Source organism: Microplitis mediator, chromosome 4 (assembly GCF_029852145.1).
Source record: "Microplitis mediator isolate UGA2020A chromosome 4, iyMicMedi2.1, whole genome shotgun sequence".
NCBI lineage: Eukaryota > Metazoa > Arthropoda > Insecta > Hymenoptera > Braconidae > Microplitis > Microplitis mediator.
In genome coordinates, this window is record NC_079972.1 from 15,619,498 (window position 1) to 15,644,924 (window position 25,427).

Below are 25,427 nucleotides of genomic sequence, written 5' to 3' on the forward strand. Positions count from 1 at the left end.
GTGTAAAAGCGGGGTAACCGGTGTAAAAGCGGAGTAATACCGGTGTAAAAGCGGGGTAAATTCCGTCCGCTTGGAGTATTAACTTTAAAGATTATAAAACACAAAAAATGTCAGTTCTCTATGAAAATTAATAAAGAATATTATTTATTAACAAGTACAGTGATCGAGTAAGTAAAAATATTCACAAAGTAAAATATTTTAACATCGGTAAAGAATATCTACACCGGCGGCAGCGTTATTTTAACACCGGTCTAGAATATTTACACCGGCAGCGGTGTTATTTTAACACCGGAGAATTTTTTTTAACACCGATACAGAATATTTACACCGGGGGCGTCGTTATTTTCACACCGCTTTCGGGGGTAAATTTAACACCGATAATTTTAACACCTACACCAATTGGACTTACCCCGGTAATTTTTTACAGTGTAATAAAAAATGCTGGTTTTATTAATTTGATATCAGAGTATTTAAATTTTTATTTTACCAAAAAAAAAAAATCAACGGGATACGTAACTTTATCAAAAGTTGTGATACATTTAAAAATCATCAAACTAATGTAAAAACGGCTTGTAATGTGTATAGAGTAAAAGTGGTAGAAGGAACACGCGAACCACCCATTTACTAGTTAAAAATTAAAATAATGATTTATTTAAAAAATTAAATAAAAAATATCATGAACCATGAACTGTATATCTAGATATATATATATCTATATATTTTTTTTTGTTTATTCGTGATATTGTTGTATATAAATGATGATATTGTATTATACAGTGAAAATATAATCGCGTGATAAGTTTTGTCGGAAAATAGCGCTTGCGTACAATGGAAAGACTGTAAAGAGGATGAGAGTATAGAGACAAGAGGGCGTCAGGGGTGAGAGAGAGAAAGAGAGAAGTGGAAAAGCGAGAGGAATATTAAACGAGATTTTGGCGTATTTGGGATTTAACAGCAGGGATCCTGCTAGCGCCCGTTCGTCACTCCTTCTCTCTTTCTCATTTCTGTATATATGTATATAATAATATATATAATACAAGAGAAAGAGAGAGAAAGTAGCGGTTGTAGTAGCGAGCGCGGGCGCGGTTCACCAGCCACAGGGCATTATCGACGTTCATGCAGGAGCTCGCGATCTATCGAATGAAATTCTTATCGACGCGTTTATCCACCTTTGGCCGGAGGCGGTTGCGAGAAAATATTTATTATTTCCCCTTCCGTCTGCCTGTGGCTCTCCAGGTGGTTAAAAGAGCCATGGTAAGGAAGCTACGGGGGAAGACGTAATCAAATCGACCGTAAAACAAGAAAGAAAGAAAGGAAGAAAGAATAATAATATAACTTGCTACACTTTTCCAATCTTATTCTTATTCTTCTTCATTCATTTTCTTCTTCTTTAGCTTCAACTTGTTTTACTTTAGACTGAGTCCTCACCGTCATGATCGTCGTCGTCGTCGTCGTCATTTATACTCTTTTAAACCAAGTGAAAAAAATAATCTTTTGATTTCGACATTTGATTCACAACACGAAATAAATCCCAAACCGATGTTTTTACGTTGTTTATATATGCATGTATACGTCAATATACTTTATAGTACAAATTGAATCGATAGACGCATGTGTAAAAATACACACCTACATATATAAATCAGATTTTATTAGAAAAAGGTAAAACGACAAAATAAGTTTGAATTAAAAGAAAAATGTTTTATTTATAAATGAAAGTTAAATTTCTAACGTGTAACATTTAATGAAGAGAAAAAATATTCTCTAGCAAGCATAGGTTACATACACACACAATTTTGCATATATATATATATATATTTATAGATGTGAATGCATCAACGTGGTTAGACGAATGTGTACGCGGTACGATGGTATATCGTGTAGGAGTTTGAGTTTGAGTATAGGGTGGTGAGGGTGGTATTAGGGGTGAGTCGACAGAGCTCAAGCTGCGTTGTTGTAGTGGTGGCTTCATCGCGAATGTATACACATACATAGAGACGGTAAGAGTGAGTGAATGAGGGAGCGAGTGAGTCGTAGTATAGCTTCAACTTTAGCTGTGCCGCAGTGGTATCGAGCGACGGCTACCTCACCTTTCACCCCAGCCCCTTCTTCACTTGTACAATCCTACTCTGTTCCTGCTGCTGCTGCTGCTTCTACTACTACTGCTACTGCTACTGTTACTGCTACTGCTGCTGCTGCTGCTGCTGCCGCGTTATTCCATGTTGGGACTGTAGCTTTGTTCTCTCTGTCTCATTTCCGCGCACTGGTTTTGGTCACATCGTCAGGCTGCATCGTCTCTCCCGTGTATGTAGCGTTACGTCGCAACGACGATCTTAACCTCGTTGACAATGTTTAACTATATTTCATCTTTGAGACCCGTGAGAGTAAAAATCATTGTGCTTTTTATTCACTCTGATTTATTTGTATACATTATTATTATTATTATTATTATTTAGATTTTTTTTTTAAGGGATTTTCAGAATTCACAAAATCAAATGCCTTTTTTATCATGAAAAATATCAAAGATTTAAAAAAAAATAATCCAGTACGCATTAGATTCAATCGTAAAATACGTATGGAAAAAAAAAATATATATATCATATACAGATCGTGTGTACCAGGCAGAGCAGTCACAAATGCTCACACTATGCCGCTTTTGATAATGCACGAAAAGCTTTTCACATACTCGTTAAATCGACCCATAATGTTGCTACTATAAAGATATATGAGAATATATACATTTATATAATAATATTTATCCAGTTTATGCGGATATTTTTTTTTTATATTATAATAATATGTTTTATTTAAAGTAACAATTTCTAACATTCAATTGTCATTTATGCGGCGTGTATTTATAATTGTTATTGATGCATAGGTAATTTAATAGAGAACAGAATATAATAATTGTATTATTGATTACACGTGTTGAAATTTGATGAGAGTTTGCAGATCGTTGGTAACTAATATTAGGTTTAATGTACGTCTCAGACATGTTGTGTACGTGTGCGTGTGTGCGTGCATATGTGTTAATATAGTATTACACATGTTTATACCTCATGTAAAACTAACATACATACCTAAGATAATAAAACAACTCTATTTGATAAACATCTCTGACTATTTAATTAGTTTTATGAAACTTTGTTTATGACTGTCACATTAATTACTAATTACTCGGTAGACCATTTAAAAATTTATTAATTAAAAAAAATATAAATAACAATAATAACAAACTATCTTTTGATTATGGTAATAAAACATTTAAATATTTAATGATGATATTATTGAGTAAAACAGTTGTAAAACTGTCAAACTAAAACTATACTACACAGAACATTGTTGAACGTTTAATTCACCGAGATATACAAATTGTACGTACATACACAATTGAACAATGAAAAAGTTGGGTTCATTCTGTGGTGTACTATCTATAATGCAGACATGAGTATTTTTTAATTATATTATGTCTCATTATTTTATATTTCATTTTAAATTAAATATAGGGGAGGGTGGGGCAGAGCGGCCCCCCTAAGCCAATTATTATTTTTTGTGGCTTTCAACCATAAGATCACTTTACTTTTGTCCTATTTCGAACAAATTTATGGACATTTTGCCAAAATTCTGAAAAAAAATTTTTTTTTTTGTGGGGCAGAGCGGCCCCCCTCCAAAAAGTGATAAAAAAAATTTTTTTTTTCGTTTTTTTTTTTTTTAAATTGTTTTCATCATTAAGAATGTATTTCTTTCTCTTGACAACTATTTTTGGTCTTATGTTACTCGAAAAAAATTTTTTAAAGCGTAAAAAATCGTTCACTCTCGATTACCTTAATTGCTAATTTTTATTTGATAAAAAAAAATATCAATTCTGTAATTTTACTTTATTTCAAAAATTTATCAACTAAAAAAAAAAAAATTTAATATTTATAAATTTTTAGTGACCAAATTTGCCTCTTACATAGAGAAACGGCCGAAAAATATGAAAAATAATTTTTTCGGAAGTTTCGGCTGGTCCATTTTGCCCCAGGTGTCATGCGTAGGGCTAGAAATGTGTAATTATAATAATTTTTTTTTAATTTGACGATAAAAATATGAAAAAATCACTTTTTCAAAATTTTGGGCTTGTCCATTTTGCCCCAAATGTCATGCGTAGGGGTAAAAATGCGCAAACATATCGGATTTATAGTAATTAGTCAAAAAAAAAAATTTTTTTTTTGATCAAAATTTCAGGGGGGCCGCTCTGCCCCACCCTCCCCTATACTGTGTTGGTTTAATAATTTTTTTTTATTTTTAAATATTGAAAAATAAATCGACGTATGGAATTGATCGGTGTAATTAATTATTTGATATTTATCGAGCAATCAAGCAATCGTGCAATTTGAGTCTTGTTAATATAATCCTTTTTCTAGACTCGGTACGAATGTCATGTCGAGGTCTTGGGTATTGGCGTGACTCAAGTAGTGCATACATAACATTTGAGCATCCAATTTGCACCTTGTGCACTCTCTACACTATTTATAGATACTGTCTAGTATTTACGATTGCTCTTTTTGTCGATTTATATTTTAAAAGGTGATAAGACTACATATCAAACTGATTAAAAATCGTTATTTATTTACGTGTTAACAAAAGCTCAAATATAATATTAAATTATCGTTTTTATCTTGTAAAAAAGTTAATTATTTTTGAAATGTTTATTGATCGTTTGTTGAAAACTATTAAGATTAATTATTTGTTAAAATGAAAATCTGTCGGTTAAGTAATGTCGGATTTTTATTCTTTATACTTTTATTATATAAATTATTTATAATGGAGCTAGTTAAGCTCTGAGCTCAAACTTTTCCCCGGTTACTACAGTTAAAGATATAAAAACTTTAAGAAAGTCTAAATAAATTAGAGATTTCGTTTTTTATTTTTGATGATAAAGTACACACTACTGTGTGTTTGAAAGCACAATTTATATTGTGCACAACTCTACTGCCTCAAGCGGGTAGATATATATATAGATATATTTAGGGACATTGCTGTACAGCAGCTCAATTTACCGAGGGAAAAAGATATCACCCAATTTCTCTGTCTTATATAATCCAATTATTCATTTTGTTATTTATTTATTTATTTTTTTTTTATCGCAAACTTTTGAAGATATATTTATATATATGATTTTCGCGCTGGTTGATCGAATTTTTGGCACGACTGTTGGCTACCCTGTCCTGCAACGTTGGCACGTCGTGTAGGGCAGTGAAATAACTCAGCTAACCCGGGTGGTGGTGGTGGTGGTGGTGGTGGTGCTCTTTTCTCCCAACAAATTGGTGTTTCGTGAATTCTAGTCACGCGCGGAAAATGGCGGCGCGACGTTCCTGGGCAAACGAAACAAAGTGCCATATATACGTATATATACACGAAATACACTCATACACTCATATTTCTGCCAATAATTTTTCTTTGTCACGCTCTCACAGTCATTCACTCTTTGTCTCTAAATACGTCAAAAGATTTTCACGGAGAGAAAAAATAAAAAATGAAAAAAATAAAAAATAAAAAAAGCTCTAAAGCCGCGGCTTGAAAGCCTCTCACGCGTTCACACGAATCTCGCGCGTAGAGCATAGACAGAGCTAACATTTCTCCTCGAGGATTCACTAGTTTTCCGACAGCTTGGCATAAAATAAATCTACAGCTCTCCTCGTGTATGTATCTCGCTCTCTTTCTCTATCTCCTAGTAATATAACCTCTTGTCACTGTAGGGTGTGAGAAATCCCAAAAGAAAAAAAAAAAAAGAAAAAATAAAAAGATGGTTATTTCTTTCTAAAACAACCATATACCCCATTTACTTATAGTATCTATCTATATATGTATATTTATTATTCACAAGTAATATAATGTTATATATGCATAGATTTATATATTGAAGATGTTATTGTACTTTTGTTTGATAAGTATAAATAAATATTTTGCACTGAATTTCCATCAGACTTGTCTGACTAGGATGCTTTTGAATCATGGATGAATGTTCTCAATATCAAATATTCTTATCGTAAAACTTGAACATTGATGGTTCTTTACATAAAGAGAAATGTGATAAATGAGATCGATGTGACCTACTGAGTTTCTTTTCTCTTTTCAATTCCAATACTCCCTATTACTCATGTATTTATTTTGAATCCAAGTATTGTGTATTTTCGGTATTCGTTATTATTGAATAAAATGACAACACACATACGTTACATTTTATTTGCTGACAAATTATGATAACAATCTTTTGTTAATTATTATATATATTTTTGTTTTGCTGACGGTCCAATATTAATCAACACTGAACAGTTGTACTTGTACTCATTGGAATCGTTGAGCGTACAAGTGAAAGGGGATTGAAGAAGCTCTCTTTCTTCTCTATACGTTTGCGTTTCTCCTCATAACGAGGGACAAACACGCGATGATCCTGAGACCAACAACCGCATTCAGGTCGCAAGTTCCTCCGGGAATTCATCGAGCTTCTGTTCGTTCACTAGTAAACCCCGATGGGTATAAAAACGTGAGACATAAGCCCGGATCAGCAAATGAACAATCCCATCAGGTTTCACCATTTCTTTATTTTATTTTATTTTATTTTATTCTAGTTTACTTCTTTTTTTTTCTACTATTACTCTTTATTATTTTATTATTCACGTTGTCGTTGAAATCAAAATCTAAAGAACAAGTATCTTACTCTTTTTATTTTACACATATTTGCTAATAAAAAATTTTCATAGTAAAAAACAGACAATAACAAAGTTAACATCCAATATCATTTTTTTCCCTTCTCATTCAACTATTCGATGTTAATAACTTTTTTCATTTATTGTAAAAAGATTTTTATTTCAATAATTCTTTTAGCTTTTCCATTTTAAATAAAAGAAATTTTTTTTGTCATTATTGAATTGTAATGTGATTGGTTGATTGATCAGGTAAAATTTTTTAAGGACGTTAATTATGGAATGGAGAAGTGAGAGGGTACTGGGAGGTACTTCAAACAGTAAATATAGATAGAGAAAAAAAGAGTCACCGACACTAGACAATGGCAACGGGAGTAGTTCGGTGCTCGCCACTAGATGGCGCCTGCCACTTGTAGTGTCCCTGGTAAGAAACTTATTTCAAAAGTTTAATATTCCAAATTTGATAGCAGTATTGGCATAAATATTTTTCTGTCATACGAATTATTTATTATGTATGATTGACTCGATATAATACCTTTACTAATGGTATTATATTGAAAGTAATGAGTATAATTCATTGTTGTAAAGTTTATGATTAAATAGTTCAAGTGGTCATGCGCTACAATTTTAGAGTTAAATTAACTTAATTTATCTCTGAGTGTAAATCTCCACCCCATGGAAAAAATATTTTTTACAGGTATAAGTCGATCAGACAAAATTGTCTGATACCTTCGACTTATACATTCAAACTGTAATAATATTTTTGGGTTGGAAAATAAATAAGTCCAGTGACGATTCTTGAGATAATCACTGGACACGGAAGTGGGGTTACACCTGTCATGCCAAACTCTGTAATACAGAGTGAGTGGGTACTATCGACAGTGAATGCTCGCATTGTGAGTAAAAGTACAAGAAGAAAGAGTAAGAGAATCAATAAATAGGAGGATGAGAAAGGGAGAGGAGGAAGAGAGAGAAAGAGAGAATGGTATAGAGCATATGACAAGTGGGGAATTTACATTCGAGTAGTATATATATATAACAGTTTGGTATGTTTCGATTATTGGTACATAGATATTTAAATCAGTACACTAGTGTGTTATATACATATATGTGCATATGAAAGCAAACCTTGAGATCAAAGTATAGCAAAATCAAATTTCCAATTTATTGGAGTAAAATGTTATTTTTTTTTTCTTGTATAAATATTTAAAAAATTTGGTAATGCTTTGTGTAATCAGTTATGATGTATACACCAAATACATTTAATTTGTAATTAATGAATTTATTTTAAACAAATAATTAACATTTATAGGTAGATTATTAATGCACACATTTCGACTATTTTAGTATAGCCCTAGATAAGTGATATACATTATCGATACTGTAAGTAGGCAATAATATCAATATAACGATTTAGGGTTTCATAAACAAAAAAATTTATTTATAATACCATCGGGTACTTGTATTCTAGATTTGAATCATCAAAACAACTTTTTTAATAACTTTGTCTCAAATATTAACAGATTTACTTTATCTAATATACAATAAATGAAATGTTTATAATTTAAACCAAACGTTTGATCATATATCAAAGTAGTCAAAGAGATGGAATATCTTATTTTTAAATTTCTGATACATTGAATACGATAATTCAATAATTAAATGATGTACGGTTCAATTAACAGGTTCCACTGATTGAACATATGTGAACAATACTATTTTTATCTTTGCCGCCGCTCTAAAAATATTAAATATTTCAGATATTATTTTCATTCAGATATAGTGAAATAACGCGATGTTGAAACTTAATCTATTTAGAATGGTTTATATATTTTTAAGAAATGTGTGTTATCACACTGTAAAAAATCCGGAGTGAATTGGGAGTGAAATAAAATCCGAATTCACTCCGGATTCACTCCGCCACTCGGAGTTCCGGAGTTTTAAAAAAAATCACTCCGCATGCGGAGTAAATTGGGAGTTTTTTTTTAGCGGAGTGACGCGGATTTTATTTCACTCCCAATTCACTCCGGTCCGGAGTTTTAATACTTAAATAAATTTATATGAAACTGCTAAACAATGTGTGTGTGTGTGTGTGTGTTTGCGTGCATGTGTGTATTCGGGTGTGTGCAGGTGTTTGTGTTTGTGTGTGAAAATTTGTGCGTGTGTGCAAATGTGTGCGTGCGTGTGTGTGCGAGTGCGCGTGTGTGCCTAAATATGTATGCTTGTATGTGTGTGCATATCAGCTGATCAATAATGTAATACGCGAATTTTTACTTCGATTTTATTACGTGGAGTTATATTTTATTAATAACATTTTCAAAACTCCGCTCCGGAGTGAATTTCACTCCGAGGGGAGTGAATAATTAAAAATTAATTCACTCCGCATTCACTCCGGATTTAATCCGCATTGACTCCGCGAATTTTTTACAGTGCATTATAACTTAATTTCTCATAATATAGAGTATTTCATAACGTTACTTAAAGTATCTCCTTCTTCCGATCTTACCCCATTCTTGTAGTATCGTATAGCAATGTTGTCGATAGTTAATTGAGTTTGTTAAAGTATCGCTAAAATTGAATTGAGCTCGCGGGTTCTTGAGATGGTGGTACACCGTTTCAGCACTGTCAGCTGCAGTGTCTCTCTCAATTTTAGAACAATGACCCAAAAGCCATGATGTACATCTTCCTTCTGCTAAAGATAGTCCTTTTTTATTTTATATCCTCTCTTACTTATATATAAGTTTAAAATCTTCCATGTAAATGTATCCATATCCGACGCTTTAATAATACATTCCGAGTTAATAGATTCTTTATAAATTTTTTTTTTTTTTTTCCAAGTCATTCTATGTCAATTTATTATTTTTGATATCTTTATAAATATATATTTCAGTAAAGATGAGAGATGGTAATTTTTATACCAAAAATAGATCGACTTCTAATGGAAAAAAAAAAACTTGAAATTACTTTTTAGCTTGACTTAGTTTTAAATTAAATCTCACTTAAAATGTATACCGAAGAACACTTTAAATAAATTAAAAATATGAAAAGCCTTACACGAGAGTTAATTATTGAGTTAACTAAAGGAATTTAAGTCAAGTGTTTACTTCCGTTACGGACCAACTGATCCGGAAATTCCGTCTGGGAAAATCTAATCTGTACATCTCTTGCCATTAAAAAAAAAAATTACATTTACCGTGTCAAATATATATATAAAGTGTTATTAAGTAAATTCTATATATTTAAAACAATTAAGTTCTTTGGATTATTGATTTAATACCTAAAATAAGATTTTATTACTTCCGAGACTGGAGGAAAAAATAAAGAAAAAAAGTAAAAAAAAGCAAAGTATATTGATAGAGCGACACACTATTATATAGGGTGGAACAAGCATGACTAAGATGTTAGAATTATTATATTTATATATAAAAGAGGGTCTGACGCACAATTTTGACTCACGTGTCGTATTAAAGCGAGGGGCTCGATCTTTGGTATTACAAACTCACACATACGCACACACGCACATACATATGTATATGTAGATAAACAGCAGACAAGACAATCTACGATTTTAGAATCCATATAGTTGCGTTGAGATGCTTCGTCTGCAAATTTAACACACCTCAGGCCACCCTGCTACTGCTGCATTAACTTTATAACGAGTGAGAAATTTGATAGTTACATTAAAGGGAGAGTTAAGGGACACTGGAGTCTCGAGGGGTTAAGTGTATCTCTTTTGCTTGGTTATAAGATACCATATAATAGAGACAAAAAAATAAGTAAGAGCAGGGGATATAATGACACTGAATCACCCTTCGACGATTTCATATATATATATATATATATTTTTTGTTCCGGGTAAAGTAACGGAAGGAAGTCGATTGCAAAAAAAGTTAATTTTATTATAGCTGTACACTGTAAAAAATCACCGGGGTAAGTCCAATCGGTGTAGGTGTTAAAATTATCGGTGTTAAATTTACCCCCGAAAGCGGTGTTAAAATAACACCGCTGCCGGTGTAAATATTCTGTACCGGTGTTAAAAAAAATTCTCCGGTGTTAAAATAACACCGCTGCCGGTGTAAATATTCTAGACCAGTGTTAAAATAACGCCGCCGCCGGTGTAGATATTTTTTACCGATGTTAAAATATTTTACTTTGTAAATATTTTTACTTATTCGATCACTATACTTATTAATAAATGATATTCTTTATTAATTTTCATAAAGAACTGAGATTTTTTGTGTTTTATAATCTTTAAAGTTAATACGCCAAGCGGACGCAATTTACCCCGATTTTACACCGGCATTACTCCGCTTTTACACCGGTTACCCCGCTTTGGCGCCGCTATTACTCCGCTTTTACACCGGCATTACTCCGCTTTTACACCGGCATTACTCCGCTTTTACACCTGTTACCCCGCTTTTACACCGATATTACTCCGTTTTTACACCGGTTACTCCGCTTTTACACCGATTTTACTCCGCTTTTACACCGATTACCCTGATTTAACACCGGTATTTTTAACACCGGTGAATTACTCCTCCCACACCGGTGTAATTTTATTTTAACACCGGGCGGAGTTAAAATGAGTCCATTTTTAACACCGCTCTTTTTACAGTGTATGTTTATATATACATATAATTTATTTTTTATTGATAGACGGATAGAGGAGCGACTAAAAGTGAAAAAATAACTAAAAAAAGTGAATAAATTTATTTATCAATCAAGTATAGTGTGTGTGAAATGGAGATGGGATGTTGAAATGTTTGGAATTTAAAGAGAAAATTTTAGCAAGTGCACGGCTGCTGGTGAAAACTTGGTGAATAAACTACCGAGATGATGATGGTCCTATACTATATAAAGTAGTCTGAGTATAGCGAGCTGCTTCTACTCGTTGGCCAATCTTGATAAATTATCGTTTATATTTACGAGAAAGCTAACGCTGTAAAGGCCGTTTTAGCTTCCCGTTTACTGACATTATCGAGTACGATTATTTCAACTCGCTGACTGATTAAACGATTAAACTATATAGATTTGATAAATTACTCCCGCTAATCGCTTTTTATTTATATACATTTTTTTATCATATTTAAATTATCATTCATTTATTTGGATCTCTCAAATATATATCTTTTGAGTGTTCACTCAGTAATTAGAGACTGCGATAATAGTAATCGTTCATTTTGAAATTTGAAATATATATTAAATGTTTATTATTGTTATCGAGTGTTGAAATATAATTATTGTAATGAAAGCTTGATTGTTGGTCAAGCAAATAAAAAAAAGGCGTTTCAAATAACTTTTTAATTTAAATGAATTAAATTGAAATTAATATTAATAAATTACAATTAAAATTGAACCGTAAACAATAAATCCAATTAAATTGATCCAATAAATTAATTATTATAATTGGCCAGTTGTGTAAATATTAAAATTGATATTTATGAGTTTCAAAAAACAAAATTAAAATTGAAAATTTAATAATGAAAATGAAATAACTTTAATAGTAAAGGTTTTAAAATCGAATAATGGTGTAATGTCAAACACGCAATCAGAATTATGATATATACGTTGAATCGTTACTCTTATGATTAATGGCGTTACCATGATTTTATTTTATATTTTTTACCTCAAAATATAACTGTTGAAAATTTTTCATGTTGATTGAGACAAAATCCACTATATTTATTTTATTTTTCATTTATTTATTCACCAATTAATTTATCACTTTATTTTATTATTATTTATGGCGATAAAGTAAAATGCCAAATCAAAAGAATAAAATTTTTTAATTTTTTGTTTTTTCTCTATTTTTATAAAATATTCATAAATTGTATGTATATACGACGAAAATAATGATTTCTTTACCAGGGGATATCAGATATTATCGGCTGAGTTTTTTTCGGAAACAAAATCTCTAAATACAAAATACAGACCGCACATTAATGCACTAGGGGAGACCGGGGCAAGACGGCCCATCTGGGGCAAGAAGGCCCACCTCAAAAATTAACCAAAAAATTTTTTTTCTTGTTTTCTTTTGATTATCACAAATTTATATTATTTACTCATTTTTAGCCCGATACGTGAAACTTGGGGCAAAATGAATCACTCAAAAATTCTAAAAGAAAATGTATTTCATAGTATTATAACCTAGTCATGATTAATTTAATAGAAATATCATTTTTTGGTTAATTATATGGATTTCGATTAAAATAGAGCATTTGAAAAAGTTAAAAAAACCAATAATCAATTTTCTACAGAAGTGAAAAAATGACTCGTATTATATCAAAAAAGGTTATTTCGAGTAATATTAAAGTAAATACAGTTGTTAAAGACAAAAATATAAACATTTGTTACGCGGGAAATTTTTTTACAATTAAAAAAAAAAAATTTTTTTTTTCATTTTTTTTCGGAGGGGGCCGTCTTGCCCCAAAAAAAAATTTTTTTTTCAGGAGCTTCACCAAAATTTTGGTGAATTGAGTTCAAGTTGGACAAGAGTAAATCGACTTGACGGTTAAAAGCCACAAATAATAATAACCGGCTTAGGTGGGCCGTCTTGCCCCGGTCTCCCCTACTGTCTAATCTAGCGAAGTGCGCTTACATTATTTGACAATATCCATTTGTTAAGGAGAAAAACTCGGCCAAAGTTCCTATTGACTGCACAAGTGCAACAAAGATAGTACCGTTCGTTTAGGGTAATAGAGAGAGAAGTACGAACCCCTGTTACGCACAAAAAATTTTGCATTATGAAATGAAATCAAAAATTTTCTTGGGACGAATAAAAATTTTTAGCGCCAAGAAATATATTTTTTTTCTGTGTATATAAAGCAGATAGGGTTCTATATATAAATTTATGATAATGTTAAAAGGTGTACGGATTTAAATGTCGTTGTTATTTGGTGTGTCGTTTTGGGTTAAATTAAAATAGAAAGCCCTTTAAAATTGAAATGCCAAGGGGAGATGATGTTAATTAAGTTTTCTGAGAACGGAGGTCCTTGATTGGAGAGACAGATGCTTCTATCCTCTTTTGTGTCAAAGTGGGCGTTCGCGCTGCACGGCTTTATCTACTAGCAATACATATAGAACATGTCATATACACATACATTACTAACCATAAAAGGGGAAGCGGACGAGTTATATCAGACATATAACAGGAATATTCATTTTAATAGTTGATGTCTGTTACTCTCAATTATTGTCTTGTATTTTTAATTCCTCTCTATGTATTTTAATCCAATCTATTGTAATTTATAATAAATAATAATGATAAACTTACCGGCAGACTCCTTTTGGAGCTGCAATGTTTGTCGCTATATCCATCGCGGATGCACTCCCCAATCCATTATTTACAGACGACATATCGTGTATGTTGGTGGTTTCAATAAACAATCAGCTCGTCTCCACGTCTCACGAGTAACTTAGATACCCTCGTATTATCATTTTTTTAATTCTCACTCTCGTGTTATTTCTATTGCCGTTCGGTCATACACCCCAATTGTAAATTCACAAAAACTATATATTTATATATATATATGAAGAATTTTATTGATAACAAAAAATAATTTAACGAGTGAGAGAGTAAAAGTATAAGGAAAAAAAATGGCCCGGGATATATTTCTATATATTTTTCTCTTTAAACGATCGAGGGTAAGTCGACCCTCGTGCTGGAAGCATTACTCAACTACTCGAACAACTACCACTACTTGTACGGCTACGACCATCTCAGGGGTCTGGGCAACTCCGATATCCGACTGACTCAGCGATCCGGACGCGGATAATAGCACTACGAGACGAGCAACACAATCCCCGTTGCACACTTGATCTATCTCTCAACGTGTATTTCCCTACGCTAGTTTCAACGTCAACAACAACGACTACCACCACCACCACGATTAACATCCACCAAGATCAAATATAATCACTATTGTTATTGTTGTTGTTGTTGTTGTTGTTGCTGTTGATAATACTCTTGTTACCTAAGCACTCACTATGACTGATAAGATTTAAATAACACAAAGTTGCTGCTCACAGTTATCACTACAAAACCAAAAATAAATAAATCCTCTTAATTTATCAATCACTATCATGAGGATCAGTGGCATTATTATTATTATATCGTGCAATATCCCGCACGTAGTCTCACAATAAACAACAGTCACTAGTTATTAAATCCACGATGCTTTAATCGATGACATTTAACTTAAAAGAGAAAAAAATACAATGTGTTCAGGTATGAAAGTGATCGGTAGGCTATATTTTTTTTTAATCCACTTATTGCAACAATAATTACTGTGATTTTTACCAAAACTAGTGGGTGTATATATATTTTTTTTGTCAAAAAATATATGAAATATATGAATGGTAAATGGTGTGACAGATGAAACCAACTCGGAGCGCTGCCCCTTTAGAACTAACGACGCTATACTATCAGAGCTCTTACAAGCCCCCACCATTGAGTCAATGGTAGCGCCCCACTAGGACGATCCACCACGCGCCCTTACTCCCACTCTTTAAAAGCACGCATTAGACTACCCGGAGCGTGACACACGCTTGCAAGCTAAGTGGGGGAAGGGGTCGCGTGGCTGTCGTGGCGTGCTGAGCTAGCGTCGAGACTCTGGAATCATCAGGATCCACACTAGAGAGACAATCACACTAGTACTGGTACTACCTAGAGTTGAAAAGAGACACCATTAGTAAATGGTTTTTTGTGGTGGGGCAAAGAGAGAGTTTGAGGGAGAGAAGGGGAGAGAAGGAGAGGAAGTAGCTGTGCTGTAGAACCACAAGCGGCAGCGCCAACTGAAAATCAACGGCAGCGGCGGCGGCAGCAGCAGCAGCAGCAGTACCAGTACCAGTACCAGTACCAGTACCACCAGCATTAATGTGAATTGGTGAGCGGGGTGACAACGCAGGCGCACACAGGTTCCTCTATCATCAGCAGTACTACCAGTTTACTAGCGTACTAGTATGAGTATACGCTATACGATGAGGAATACGAGAGCAACGATGAGAGTAGTCTGGATGATGATGCGGCAAAAAAAAAGAAAAGAAGTATATGTATATATATATATGAGTAGTTTTGCTGGTGAAGGCCGCGGATACGATGCCGCGAGAGCCGAGTCGAGCTGAGTAAAACAGAGTCGAGACCTCTTACGCTTGGTGGTGTGCTGCTCATGCTGTTGATGCTGCTGATGCTGCTGAGGCTGCTGGCTGCTGGTGACTATTTACAGGCTAATGCTCGATCTCTTGCATCGCCGCCGGCTCGTCCCGTGTTCTTCATCCGCACCGCCAAGTACCCGGGTTCGCTTCGATGAATTGCTACTGACGCTCTGAAACGGATGTAGACTCAACTAAAACATTTTTTACATTCGTTGTTTTTAAATCAACTAATTTTTTTTTTTTTTTTTTTTTTCATCCTACCGCCACATTATTTTTATCTGTCGGTCTACAAAAAATGTATTTTTAATAATTATTAAATAACCGACAAAGTAAGATGACAAAAAATAAAATATATGTAGTTAAATATTGGTAGTGGCGGTGGTAGGGTAGTCTATTGTATTTAGAACAAAGGTTGTGTTATAATTCGCAACAATTGCACGTGTGTGGCACAGGTGCATTAGATGATGAGGGTATAGATATAGAATTAACAATTTGTGAAATTGTCAAAGGATACTCTCCACATATTAAGTTATAAACTCAATTTACTTAATACATATATTATATAAGTGTATATAGATATATTTAATTAAATAAATTTTATTATGATGATAAAATAAGCAGCGTTGATAATTCAAGTTTCATATTATTTTAAAAACTTATAAAAAAGTTTAATTACGAGTATAAATAAAAAAAAATAAAATATTATTTATTAAATCTATAAATTAGTGTATGCACTGTAAAAAATCCGGAGTGGATTCGGAGTGAAATTAAATCCGAATTCACTCTGCATTCACTCCGCCACTCGGAGTTCCGGAGTTTTGAAAAAAATCACTCCGCATGCGGAGTGAACTGGGAGTTTTTTTTTAGCGGAGTGATCTCGGAGTGATGCGGATTTTATTTCACTCCCAATTCACTCCGGTCCGGAGTTTTAATACTTAAATAAATTTATACTAATTTATATTAAACTGCTAAACAATGTATGTGTGTGTGTGTGTGTGCAGGTGTTTGTGTGCGTGTGTGCAAATGTGTGCGTGTGTGCAAATGTGTGCATGTGTGCAAATGTGTGCGTGTGTGCAAATGTGTGCGTATGTGTGTGCATATCAGCTGATCAATAATGTAATACGCGAATTTTTACTTCGATTTTATTGAGTGGAGTTATATTTTATTAATAATATTTTCAAAACTCCGTTTCGGAGTGAATTTCACTCCGGAGGAATTAAATTAATAAAAAATTATCTACTCCGCGAAAACTCCCCTGCGGAGTGAATTTCACTCCGAAAGGAATGAATAATTAAAAATTCATTCACTCCGCATTCACTCCGGATTTAATCCGCATTCACTCCGCAAATTTTTTACAGTGTAAATATTGCTAAAATTATATACATTTAAGTTTTTTGTCTAATTGATAATGTTTATACATTTAAGGTTTTATTCATTTTATCATATTTTATATTATTCTATATTCCATATTCTTTCACTGCTTCTAATGCAAACATCAACACAGATACATTTCTCCAGACTTTTTAAAACTTGTACATTCAGTATCTGTTTTTCTCAAGGCAACTACTCGAGAATGGCGAATGCAAAGCATATTTGCCCATGGCATCTTTGAAAAAAAGAGAAAAAAAAAACAACGATGGAAATGATAAAAAAGAAAAGGAGTCATACAAGTGTGGCAGAATGCCAGACAGCAGAAACGAGAATTACGAATACGTGCACATTTTTGAAAGGTATCTTCTATACGTTAAATTCAATTGATCGTTTAAGTTGAATAATAATTTAAAGCTCTGTTAAAATAAATTTCTTCATCATTATTATTATTATCATATGAATTGACACACTTTCTACATATTTAATATTTAAAATTTTTTCATTGATATTTAAAATAAATAAATGTACAATAAACATCAATCAAACGTATTATATATACATAAGCCACCCAATTATTAAATTATGTCTGGTTTGAATGAAAATAATAAAATATATATACCGCAATAACTTGAGACTCAAGTATTACGTGGTCTAAATAAATATAATTTATTGAGTCAGGTATATATTTTTTTTTCATTTTTCTTTGTGTAGACAGAAAAATTAAATACGTGATAAGATCAATTTGGTTTATAAAGTTAACTATATTATGTAATAGGGGAAAAAAGTGGATTTGATAAATGAGAGGACACGATAATGGCAATTATTTTTGATACTTGACTATACTATTTGCTAAGCCCGGTAAGTCTTTCCCTTTTATTCCTTCTTTATTGTTTTTTTATACATCCTCTGGCGTTAAAATCCGCTCAACGTTTGCCGTGTCAACATTAGGGTGCTTCATTTGAAACGAACATTTTTTTTTTTTAGAGGACACAAGAAAATTTTGTTGTTTATGTTGAGAGAAAAATTCCCTGAAAATTTCAGCTCTTAATTTTAATTTTAAATACTTTCTATCGAGCATCAAAGTTTTCCCATTTAAAAAGCATGTAAATCGAATAACTTTTTTTTAAAATTACTATAACTTAGCCCGATTTTAAGCTATCGTTTTGAAACCAGTTTTTATTTGTAGAGTAATTGTTGCTTTTTAAAAGTGTATGAAACGGTTTTGGTCTAACTCGACCCATGTCAATTGTGTCAGCTCCGAAAGTCAATTTTTCACTTTTTTCATTTATTTTTGTTTATAGTGAAGAAACGGCTCATCTTACAAAAAATATGCATAGGACCAATCTTTTAGGAAATTTTGTCCTCTACAAAATTGCTCATGACACTTATATTGCTAAAGTGCACTGTTCATGAGATATATGCATTTTAACATTTTACAGTAAAAAAAAAAAGTACTATAGTAAGCTTACAATTTTTTTTACTGTAAAATGTTAAAATGCATGTATCTCATGAACAGTGCACTTTAGCAATATCAATGTCATGAGCAATTTTGTAGAGGACAAAATTTCCTAAAAGATTTGTTCTATGCATATTTTTTGTAAGATGAGCCGTTTCTTCACTATTAACAAAAATAAATGAAAAAAGTGAAAAATTGACTTTTGGAGCTGATACAATCGACATGGATCAAGTTAGACCAAAACCGTTTCATACACTTTTGAAAAGCAACAATTACTCTACAAATAAAAACTGGTTTCAAAACGATAGCCTAAAATCGGGCTAAGTTATAGTAATTTAAAAAAAAAATTATTCGATTTACATGCTTTTTAAATGGGAAAACTTTGATGCTCGATAGAAAGTATTTAAAATTAAAATTAATAGCTGAAGTTTTCAGGGAATTTTTCTCTCAACATAAGCAACAAAATTTTCTTGTGTCCGCTAAAAAAAAAAAATGTTCATTTCAAATGAAGCTCCCTAGTCAACATATTAGTTTCATAAGGATTTTATTTGAAAAAAAAATTTTTTTCACTTATAGGGGAAGGTGGGGCAGAGCGGCCCTCCTGAAATTTTGATCAAAAAAAAAATTTTGTTTTTTTCGACTAATTACTATAACTCCGATATGTTTGCGCATTTTTACCCCTACGCATGACATTTGGGGCAAAATGGACCAGCCGAAACTTCCGAAAGAATTATTTTTTCATATTTTTCGGCCGTTTCTCTATGTAAGAGGCAAATTTGGTCACTAAAAATTTATAAAAATTAAATTTTTTTTTTTTAGTTGATAAATTTTTGAAATAAAGTGAAATTACAGAATTGATGTTTTTTTTTATTAAATAAAAATTAGTAATTAAGGTAATCGAGAGTGAACGATTTTTTACGCTTTAAAAAATTTTTTTCGAGTAATATAAGACCAAAAATAGTTGTCAAGAGAAAGAAATACATTCTTAATGATGAAAACAATTTAAAAAAAAAAAAAAACGAAAAAAAAATTTTTTTTATCACTTTTTGGAGGGGGGCCGCTCTGCCCCACAAAAAAAAAATTTTTTTTCAGAATTTTGGCAAAATGTCCATAAATTTGTTCGAAATAGGACAAAAGTAAAGTGATCTTATGGTTGAAAGCCACAAAAAATAATAATTGGCTTAGGGGGGCCGCTCTGCCCCACCCTCCCCTACCATAGACACTTGGACTTATTTTATCATAGAGCATTCTGGTATCACTACATGTATACATATAAATTTGAAAATAGGTCAATTGAACGGATTCTCATTAACTATTGATAAGGAATAATCGATCAAAAACCCACGTGATAAATTAATTAAATTGCAAGTAACGGTAATAGTCAATTTCTATGTAGAATTTCGTCTCAAAAAATATGAATTAAATTTTACTTGTGTCATTTTATTATTGAGTAGCTTTAAATGTTTAAATATTAAGTTAATAAATTAAGTAAAATTCGAAAATTTTAATCGACAATGTAGACAAATATTTTACTTTGCTTTTCCTTTTGCATCTTAATATTTTAAAATAAAAGTCTGAGTGAGTTTCTATACTTGAAGATATATTATTTTGAAATAGTATAATTTAAACAGAGATGAGACAAAAAAAAACATTAAATGCAGTAGACTAATTAATATAAATGTATATATATTGTCTGAATTTATTTAACTGTTTCACAAATATAATTATCTCATTGTCTATTATCAATAGACAAATTAAAACTTTGTTAATTGGTTCTATTTATATAATAATAATTACCTTTGCGTACATATGCATATTGTAATTTTCATTAACCTCTGATTAAAAATAAAATTAGAATTTTGTGGATAATTTAAATTGAATTTTTTAATTACTTTGATAAATGAGAATGAAAAATATTTATACACTGTAAAAAGAGCGGTGTTAAAAATGGACTCATTTTAACTCCGCCCGGTGTTAAAAGTACCGGTGTTAAATCGGGGTAACCGGTGTAAAAGCGGAGTAAAATCGGTGTAAAAACGGAGTAACATCGGTGTAAAAGCGGGATAACCGGTGTAAAAGCGGAGTAAAATCGGTGTAAAGGCGGGGTAACCGGTGTAAAAACGGAGTAACATCGGTGTTAAATCGGGGTAACCGGTGTAAAAGCGGAGTAAAATCGGTGTAAAGGTGGGGTAACCGGTGTAAAAGCGGAGTAACATCGGTGTAAAAGCGGGATAACCGGTGTAAAAGCGGAGTAAACTGCGTCCGCTTGAAGTATTAACTTTAAAGATTATAAAACACAAAAAATGTCAGTTCTTTATGAAAATTAATAAAGAATATCATTTATTAACAAGTATAGTGATCGAGTAACTAAAAATTTTCACAAAGTAAAATATTTTAACACTGGTAAAGGATATCTACACCGGCGGCGGCGTTATTTTAACACCGGTCTAGAATATTTACACCGGTGGCGGCGTTATTTTAACACCGGTCTAGAATATTTACACCGGTGACGGCGTTATTTTCACACCGCTTTCAGGGGTAAATTTAACACCGATAATTTTAACACCTACACCGTTTGGACTTACCCCGGTGATTTTTTACAGTGTAAAATATTGAGGCAAGAATGTCCGTAGGTGGTTTTAATCTTATCAGACACTATTATTAATATAATATACAGCAGATACGTGATACGAAGCTAAAGCGGATTGAAAGACAAGGTGGTAAATCTAGCTCGGAGATGAACGCCCATATGCATATATAATATATATAGTGTCTCATCCAGTTCTTAGACTTGTGTATTCCAAAAGCTCTTGGTTGATATAGAGAATACTACAAGATATATATGTACTTGTATTCGAATATATTTAATATAATAAAACAGATAAAGAGGTGAGGTAGATAGAAAAGCGAATAATTCCCAAGAGAGTAAAGAGTCTGCAGCACAGAATAATGGTCTGATGTAGACTAGATTCTCAACTAAAGATGTCGACGAAAGACGAAAGAGAGCTGGGCGTACAGGGTATACACGCGTTAAAACTCTAAAGACTACGGCCGTGTATAATTTTAGAATCTTACGAGTCTTCTCTTAAATTTGTCTACCGACATATATATATATATATATATATATATATGCACACAGAAGTGTAACCTTTATTTTTTCTTTGCATAGTTTAACTCTTATTATTTTTATATTTTTAACTCACATCCGCGGCGACGTCGACGCTCGTACATACAATATTCACCCTTTGGTTATTTTTAAACTTGACACACGTACTCTTCTTTTTCTGTCAAGGGTCAAGGGGAGACTAAAAGACGCTTTTAATACGTATTCTTACTTTTACTTCATGATCGTTATCTTTTTATGCTATCTCACCAAAATATCTTTTTAAAGCTACGCTTAATACTCTGTCGCTAAATTTTAATTAGTTTCTCCAAGTTGTTGGAATAAACTTTTTTTCATTTTTTTTTATAGATTAAAGTAAAAAAAAAATTAATGAATTTTTAACTATATGTATATTTGCTATATTTTAATACAACAACAAAATAATATAAAAGCTGCAGATGTAGGATAGGCGTCAACAATTATCTAAAGTAACGCCCCTTCTACTCTATATTATGTAATATTAATCAAATGAATAACATACCACAAATATGTACATATATATATCACTTAACTTGAATTAATTAACGCGATGGCTGATGGCTATTACGTATACAATCAGTGCTTCAATGAGTGATTGTAGATGTTTAATCAATTGCTAAATTGGTGATCAATTTATTTCATACATTGGAAATATAATATTCAAATTCTCAATATAAATTTATACAGGATAGTATTTACAAATAAAAAACTTTTATTTATCTTATTGATCGTTCCAGAGTATACAACTCTCTAAAACTAAATTAGTGAAAAACCACGAATTATTTGTGAATATTCACTAATCTAAATTGTCCAAAGTATACGACTATGAATTAGTGACTATTCACTTTTTGAATTAGTAAAAAAAACAACATATAGAATTAGTGAAAATTTCACTGATTGAATTAGTCAAAAATGTACTAATTCACTTGTTGACGAGGATTTATTTGGAAAAATATTGTATCGTTGCTAATAATATTGTATCAAAATATTATTATTATTATGAATATTATTTGTAATTGATTATAAAATTTTTTTAGCAACTTGATCGACTAAATTAACAATTAAAATTACTTTCATACGGTAAACATTTATATCATAATTATAACTCATAACCTGAATCTATTGTCAATGATGGTTTTGATTCAGGTTCGGTAAAAAAAGTTGGAGTAAAAATATAAAGCTATTAAAAAATAACAAGATGTATTATTTAGCAACTAAATTAGGTTTTATTTAATTAACTTACTTGAATTAATACTGTTCAGTTGTATTTAAAAATTATCGTAATTAATTTTGCCCTGAATTTGATAATTCAATGATAGAATAAAAAGTCCTTAAGCGAGGCGCCACTAGTAATCATTGTAGAATCCGGGGAATCACTAATGAATTAGTGAATCTAATTCAAAATCACTAATTTTGTAGTGAATTTTAAGATCACTATTTCAATTAGTGAAATTTTCACTTATTTAGTTTTAGAGAGAAGGGTTAAAAAATAAAATAAATAATTTAAAAGACATTTAATTGTGACAATTACTGAAAGAATTTATTTAATCATTTAAAAGTATAATAGTAGGTCAAGAATCGTTTTACTGTGTATAAAAAAGAACAGACGTTTCCAGTTACTAGAAACAATTGTTCCTCGTCACGAGTGTGCAATTAGTTTACCGTCAATTTTGTGTAAGCTTCAATTGGATGGTTCAGGTATACCATAGAATGTACTCTCATGTTATATGATCACATAATTGATTTATAATTCGAAAACTTTTTAGCTTGTTTTACACCATTTACGATTACACTTTATTTATTTTTAAAAAAACTTTTTTTATTTTATATTATGTTTCTTTTTTCTTGTTAACAAGTTGTAATTAAAACAAGTAGCACACATACGGAAGTCTTATGCTCATCATGAGTTGTTAGAGGTTGTTTTGCCACGAAAACGGTTCGTTTGCGTGTTTGATGATGAACAACGCGGTGTCTGACTCACGGTAGGGGTGTAATAAATGATTAAGGGTGAGTCCTGAGGCCCTGAGGCACTGAGGCACAACAACCACCCAACGTAATCGTCATTACTCCACCGGAGAAAGGATACGGCGTCTATAAAGACGTGTGTGCCTAATTTAATAACTCCAAGTCGATCAAGTGCTTTTTTATTAGGGGAGACCGGGGCAAGACGGCCCACTTAAGCCGGTTATTATTATTTGTGGCTTTTAACCATCAAGTCGATTTACTCTTGTCCAACTTGAACTCAATTCACCAAAATTTTGGTGAAGCTCCTGAAAAAAAAATTTTTTTTTTTTGGGGCAAGACGGCCCCCTTCGAAAAAAAATGAAAAAAAAATTTTTTTTTTTTAATTGTAAAAAAATTTCCCGCGTAACAAATGTTTATATTTTTCTCTTTAACAACTGTATTTACTTTAATATTATTCGAAATAACCTTTTTTGATATAATACGAGTCATTTTTTCACTTCTGTAGAAAATTGATTATTGGTTTTTTTAACTTTTTCAAATGCTCTATTTTAATCGAAATCCATATAATTAACCAAAAAATGATATTTCTATTAAATTAATCATGACTAGGTTATAATACTATGAAATACATTTTCTTTTAGAATTTTTGAGTGGTTCATTTTGCCCCAAGTTTCACGTATCGGGCTAAAAATGAGTAAATAATCTAAATTTGTGATAATCAAAAGAAAACAAGAAAAAAAAAAATTTGGTTAATTTTTGAGGTGGGCCTTCTTGCCCTGGTCTCCCCTACTCATAACTTATATCATAATCAATCACAAAGAAAAGTATTTTTATATTAAAATTTTTATAAATCGTTAGTTCTTATTTTTGGACCAACAATTTAAAATTTTATTATTTATTTAAAATATCAGGAATATGATTTTTTTAGTGTCCCCATTTTACTCAGTTCTTATTCATATATATAAAATAATAATTTACCAATTGCAATAATAAATGCACAATATACCAGACAGTGTTTGAAAATAAATAAAAATTGATTAAATTTTATAAGAATCACAAACAATTTTATACACCAAAATATAATTTAATACCCGTCTGCATTCAGTTTTCAACTTTTTATATCTGCTTGGTATTAAATAATTAAAATATGATCCAATAAAAAATTTTATTTTTATATATATAAAGTTTATTAAAAAATAAGTTGGCGCTATAATATCTGGACGTAATTTAAATAGTTAATGATTAATTCAGTTGTAGAGTGTAACTGCGTTATAAATATATACCGTTTTTCCCTTGCATAATTATATAGAAAGAAATAGTAAACTAGTTATTCCGGTAGAATAAAGTTGAGTTAATGCATGTAGTGTGTTGGTGTAATATACATATTTTAAAATAAAGATAGATTATCCGAGTCATTTTAGTTGAGGTATCCAAAAAGTAAATTAATGTCGGGCAATATTACATACACTGTAAAAAGAGCGGTGTTAAAAAGGACTCATTTTAACTCCGCCCGGTGTTAAAATAAAATTACACCGGTGTAGGAGGAGTAATTCACCAGTGTTAAAAATACCGGTGTTAAATCAGGGTAACCGGTGTAAAAGCGGAGTAAAATTGGTGTAAAAGCGGGGTAACCGGTGTAAAAACGGAGTAA

At 31.6% G+C, this 25,427-nt stretch overlaps 1 protein-coding gene and 1 long non-coding RNA gene across 4 annotated transcripts in view; both read right to left on the reverse strand.

Moving 5' to 3' along the window:
• LOC130666671 (irregular chiasm C-roughest protein-like) overlaps positions 1 to 15,100 on the reverse strand; it is a 52,574-nt gene extending 37,474 nt beyond the window's left edge. For all 3 annotated transcript variants that reach the window (XM_057467875.1, XM_057467874.1, XM_057467873.1), the window contains exon 1: positions 13,963 to 15,100. In XM_057467875.1, the coding sequence (XP_057323858.1) occupies positions 13,963 to 14,045 (83 nt within the window). In that variant the 5' untranslated portion in view covers positions 14,046 to 15,100. The remainder of the gene's footprint in view (positions 1 to 13,962) is intronic.
• The window catches only part of LOC130666680 (uncharacterized), a 349,416-nt gene that overhangs the window by 69,474 nt on the left and 254,515 nt on the right, over positions 1 to 25,427 (reverse strand). The gene's annotated exons all lie outside the window — the stretch shown is intronic.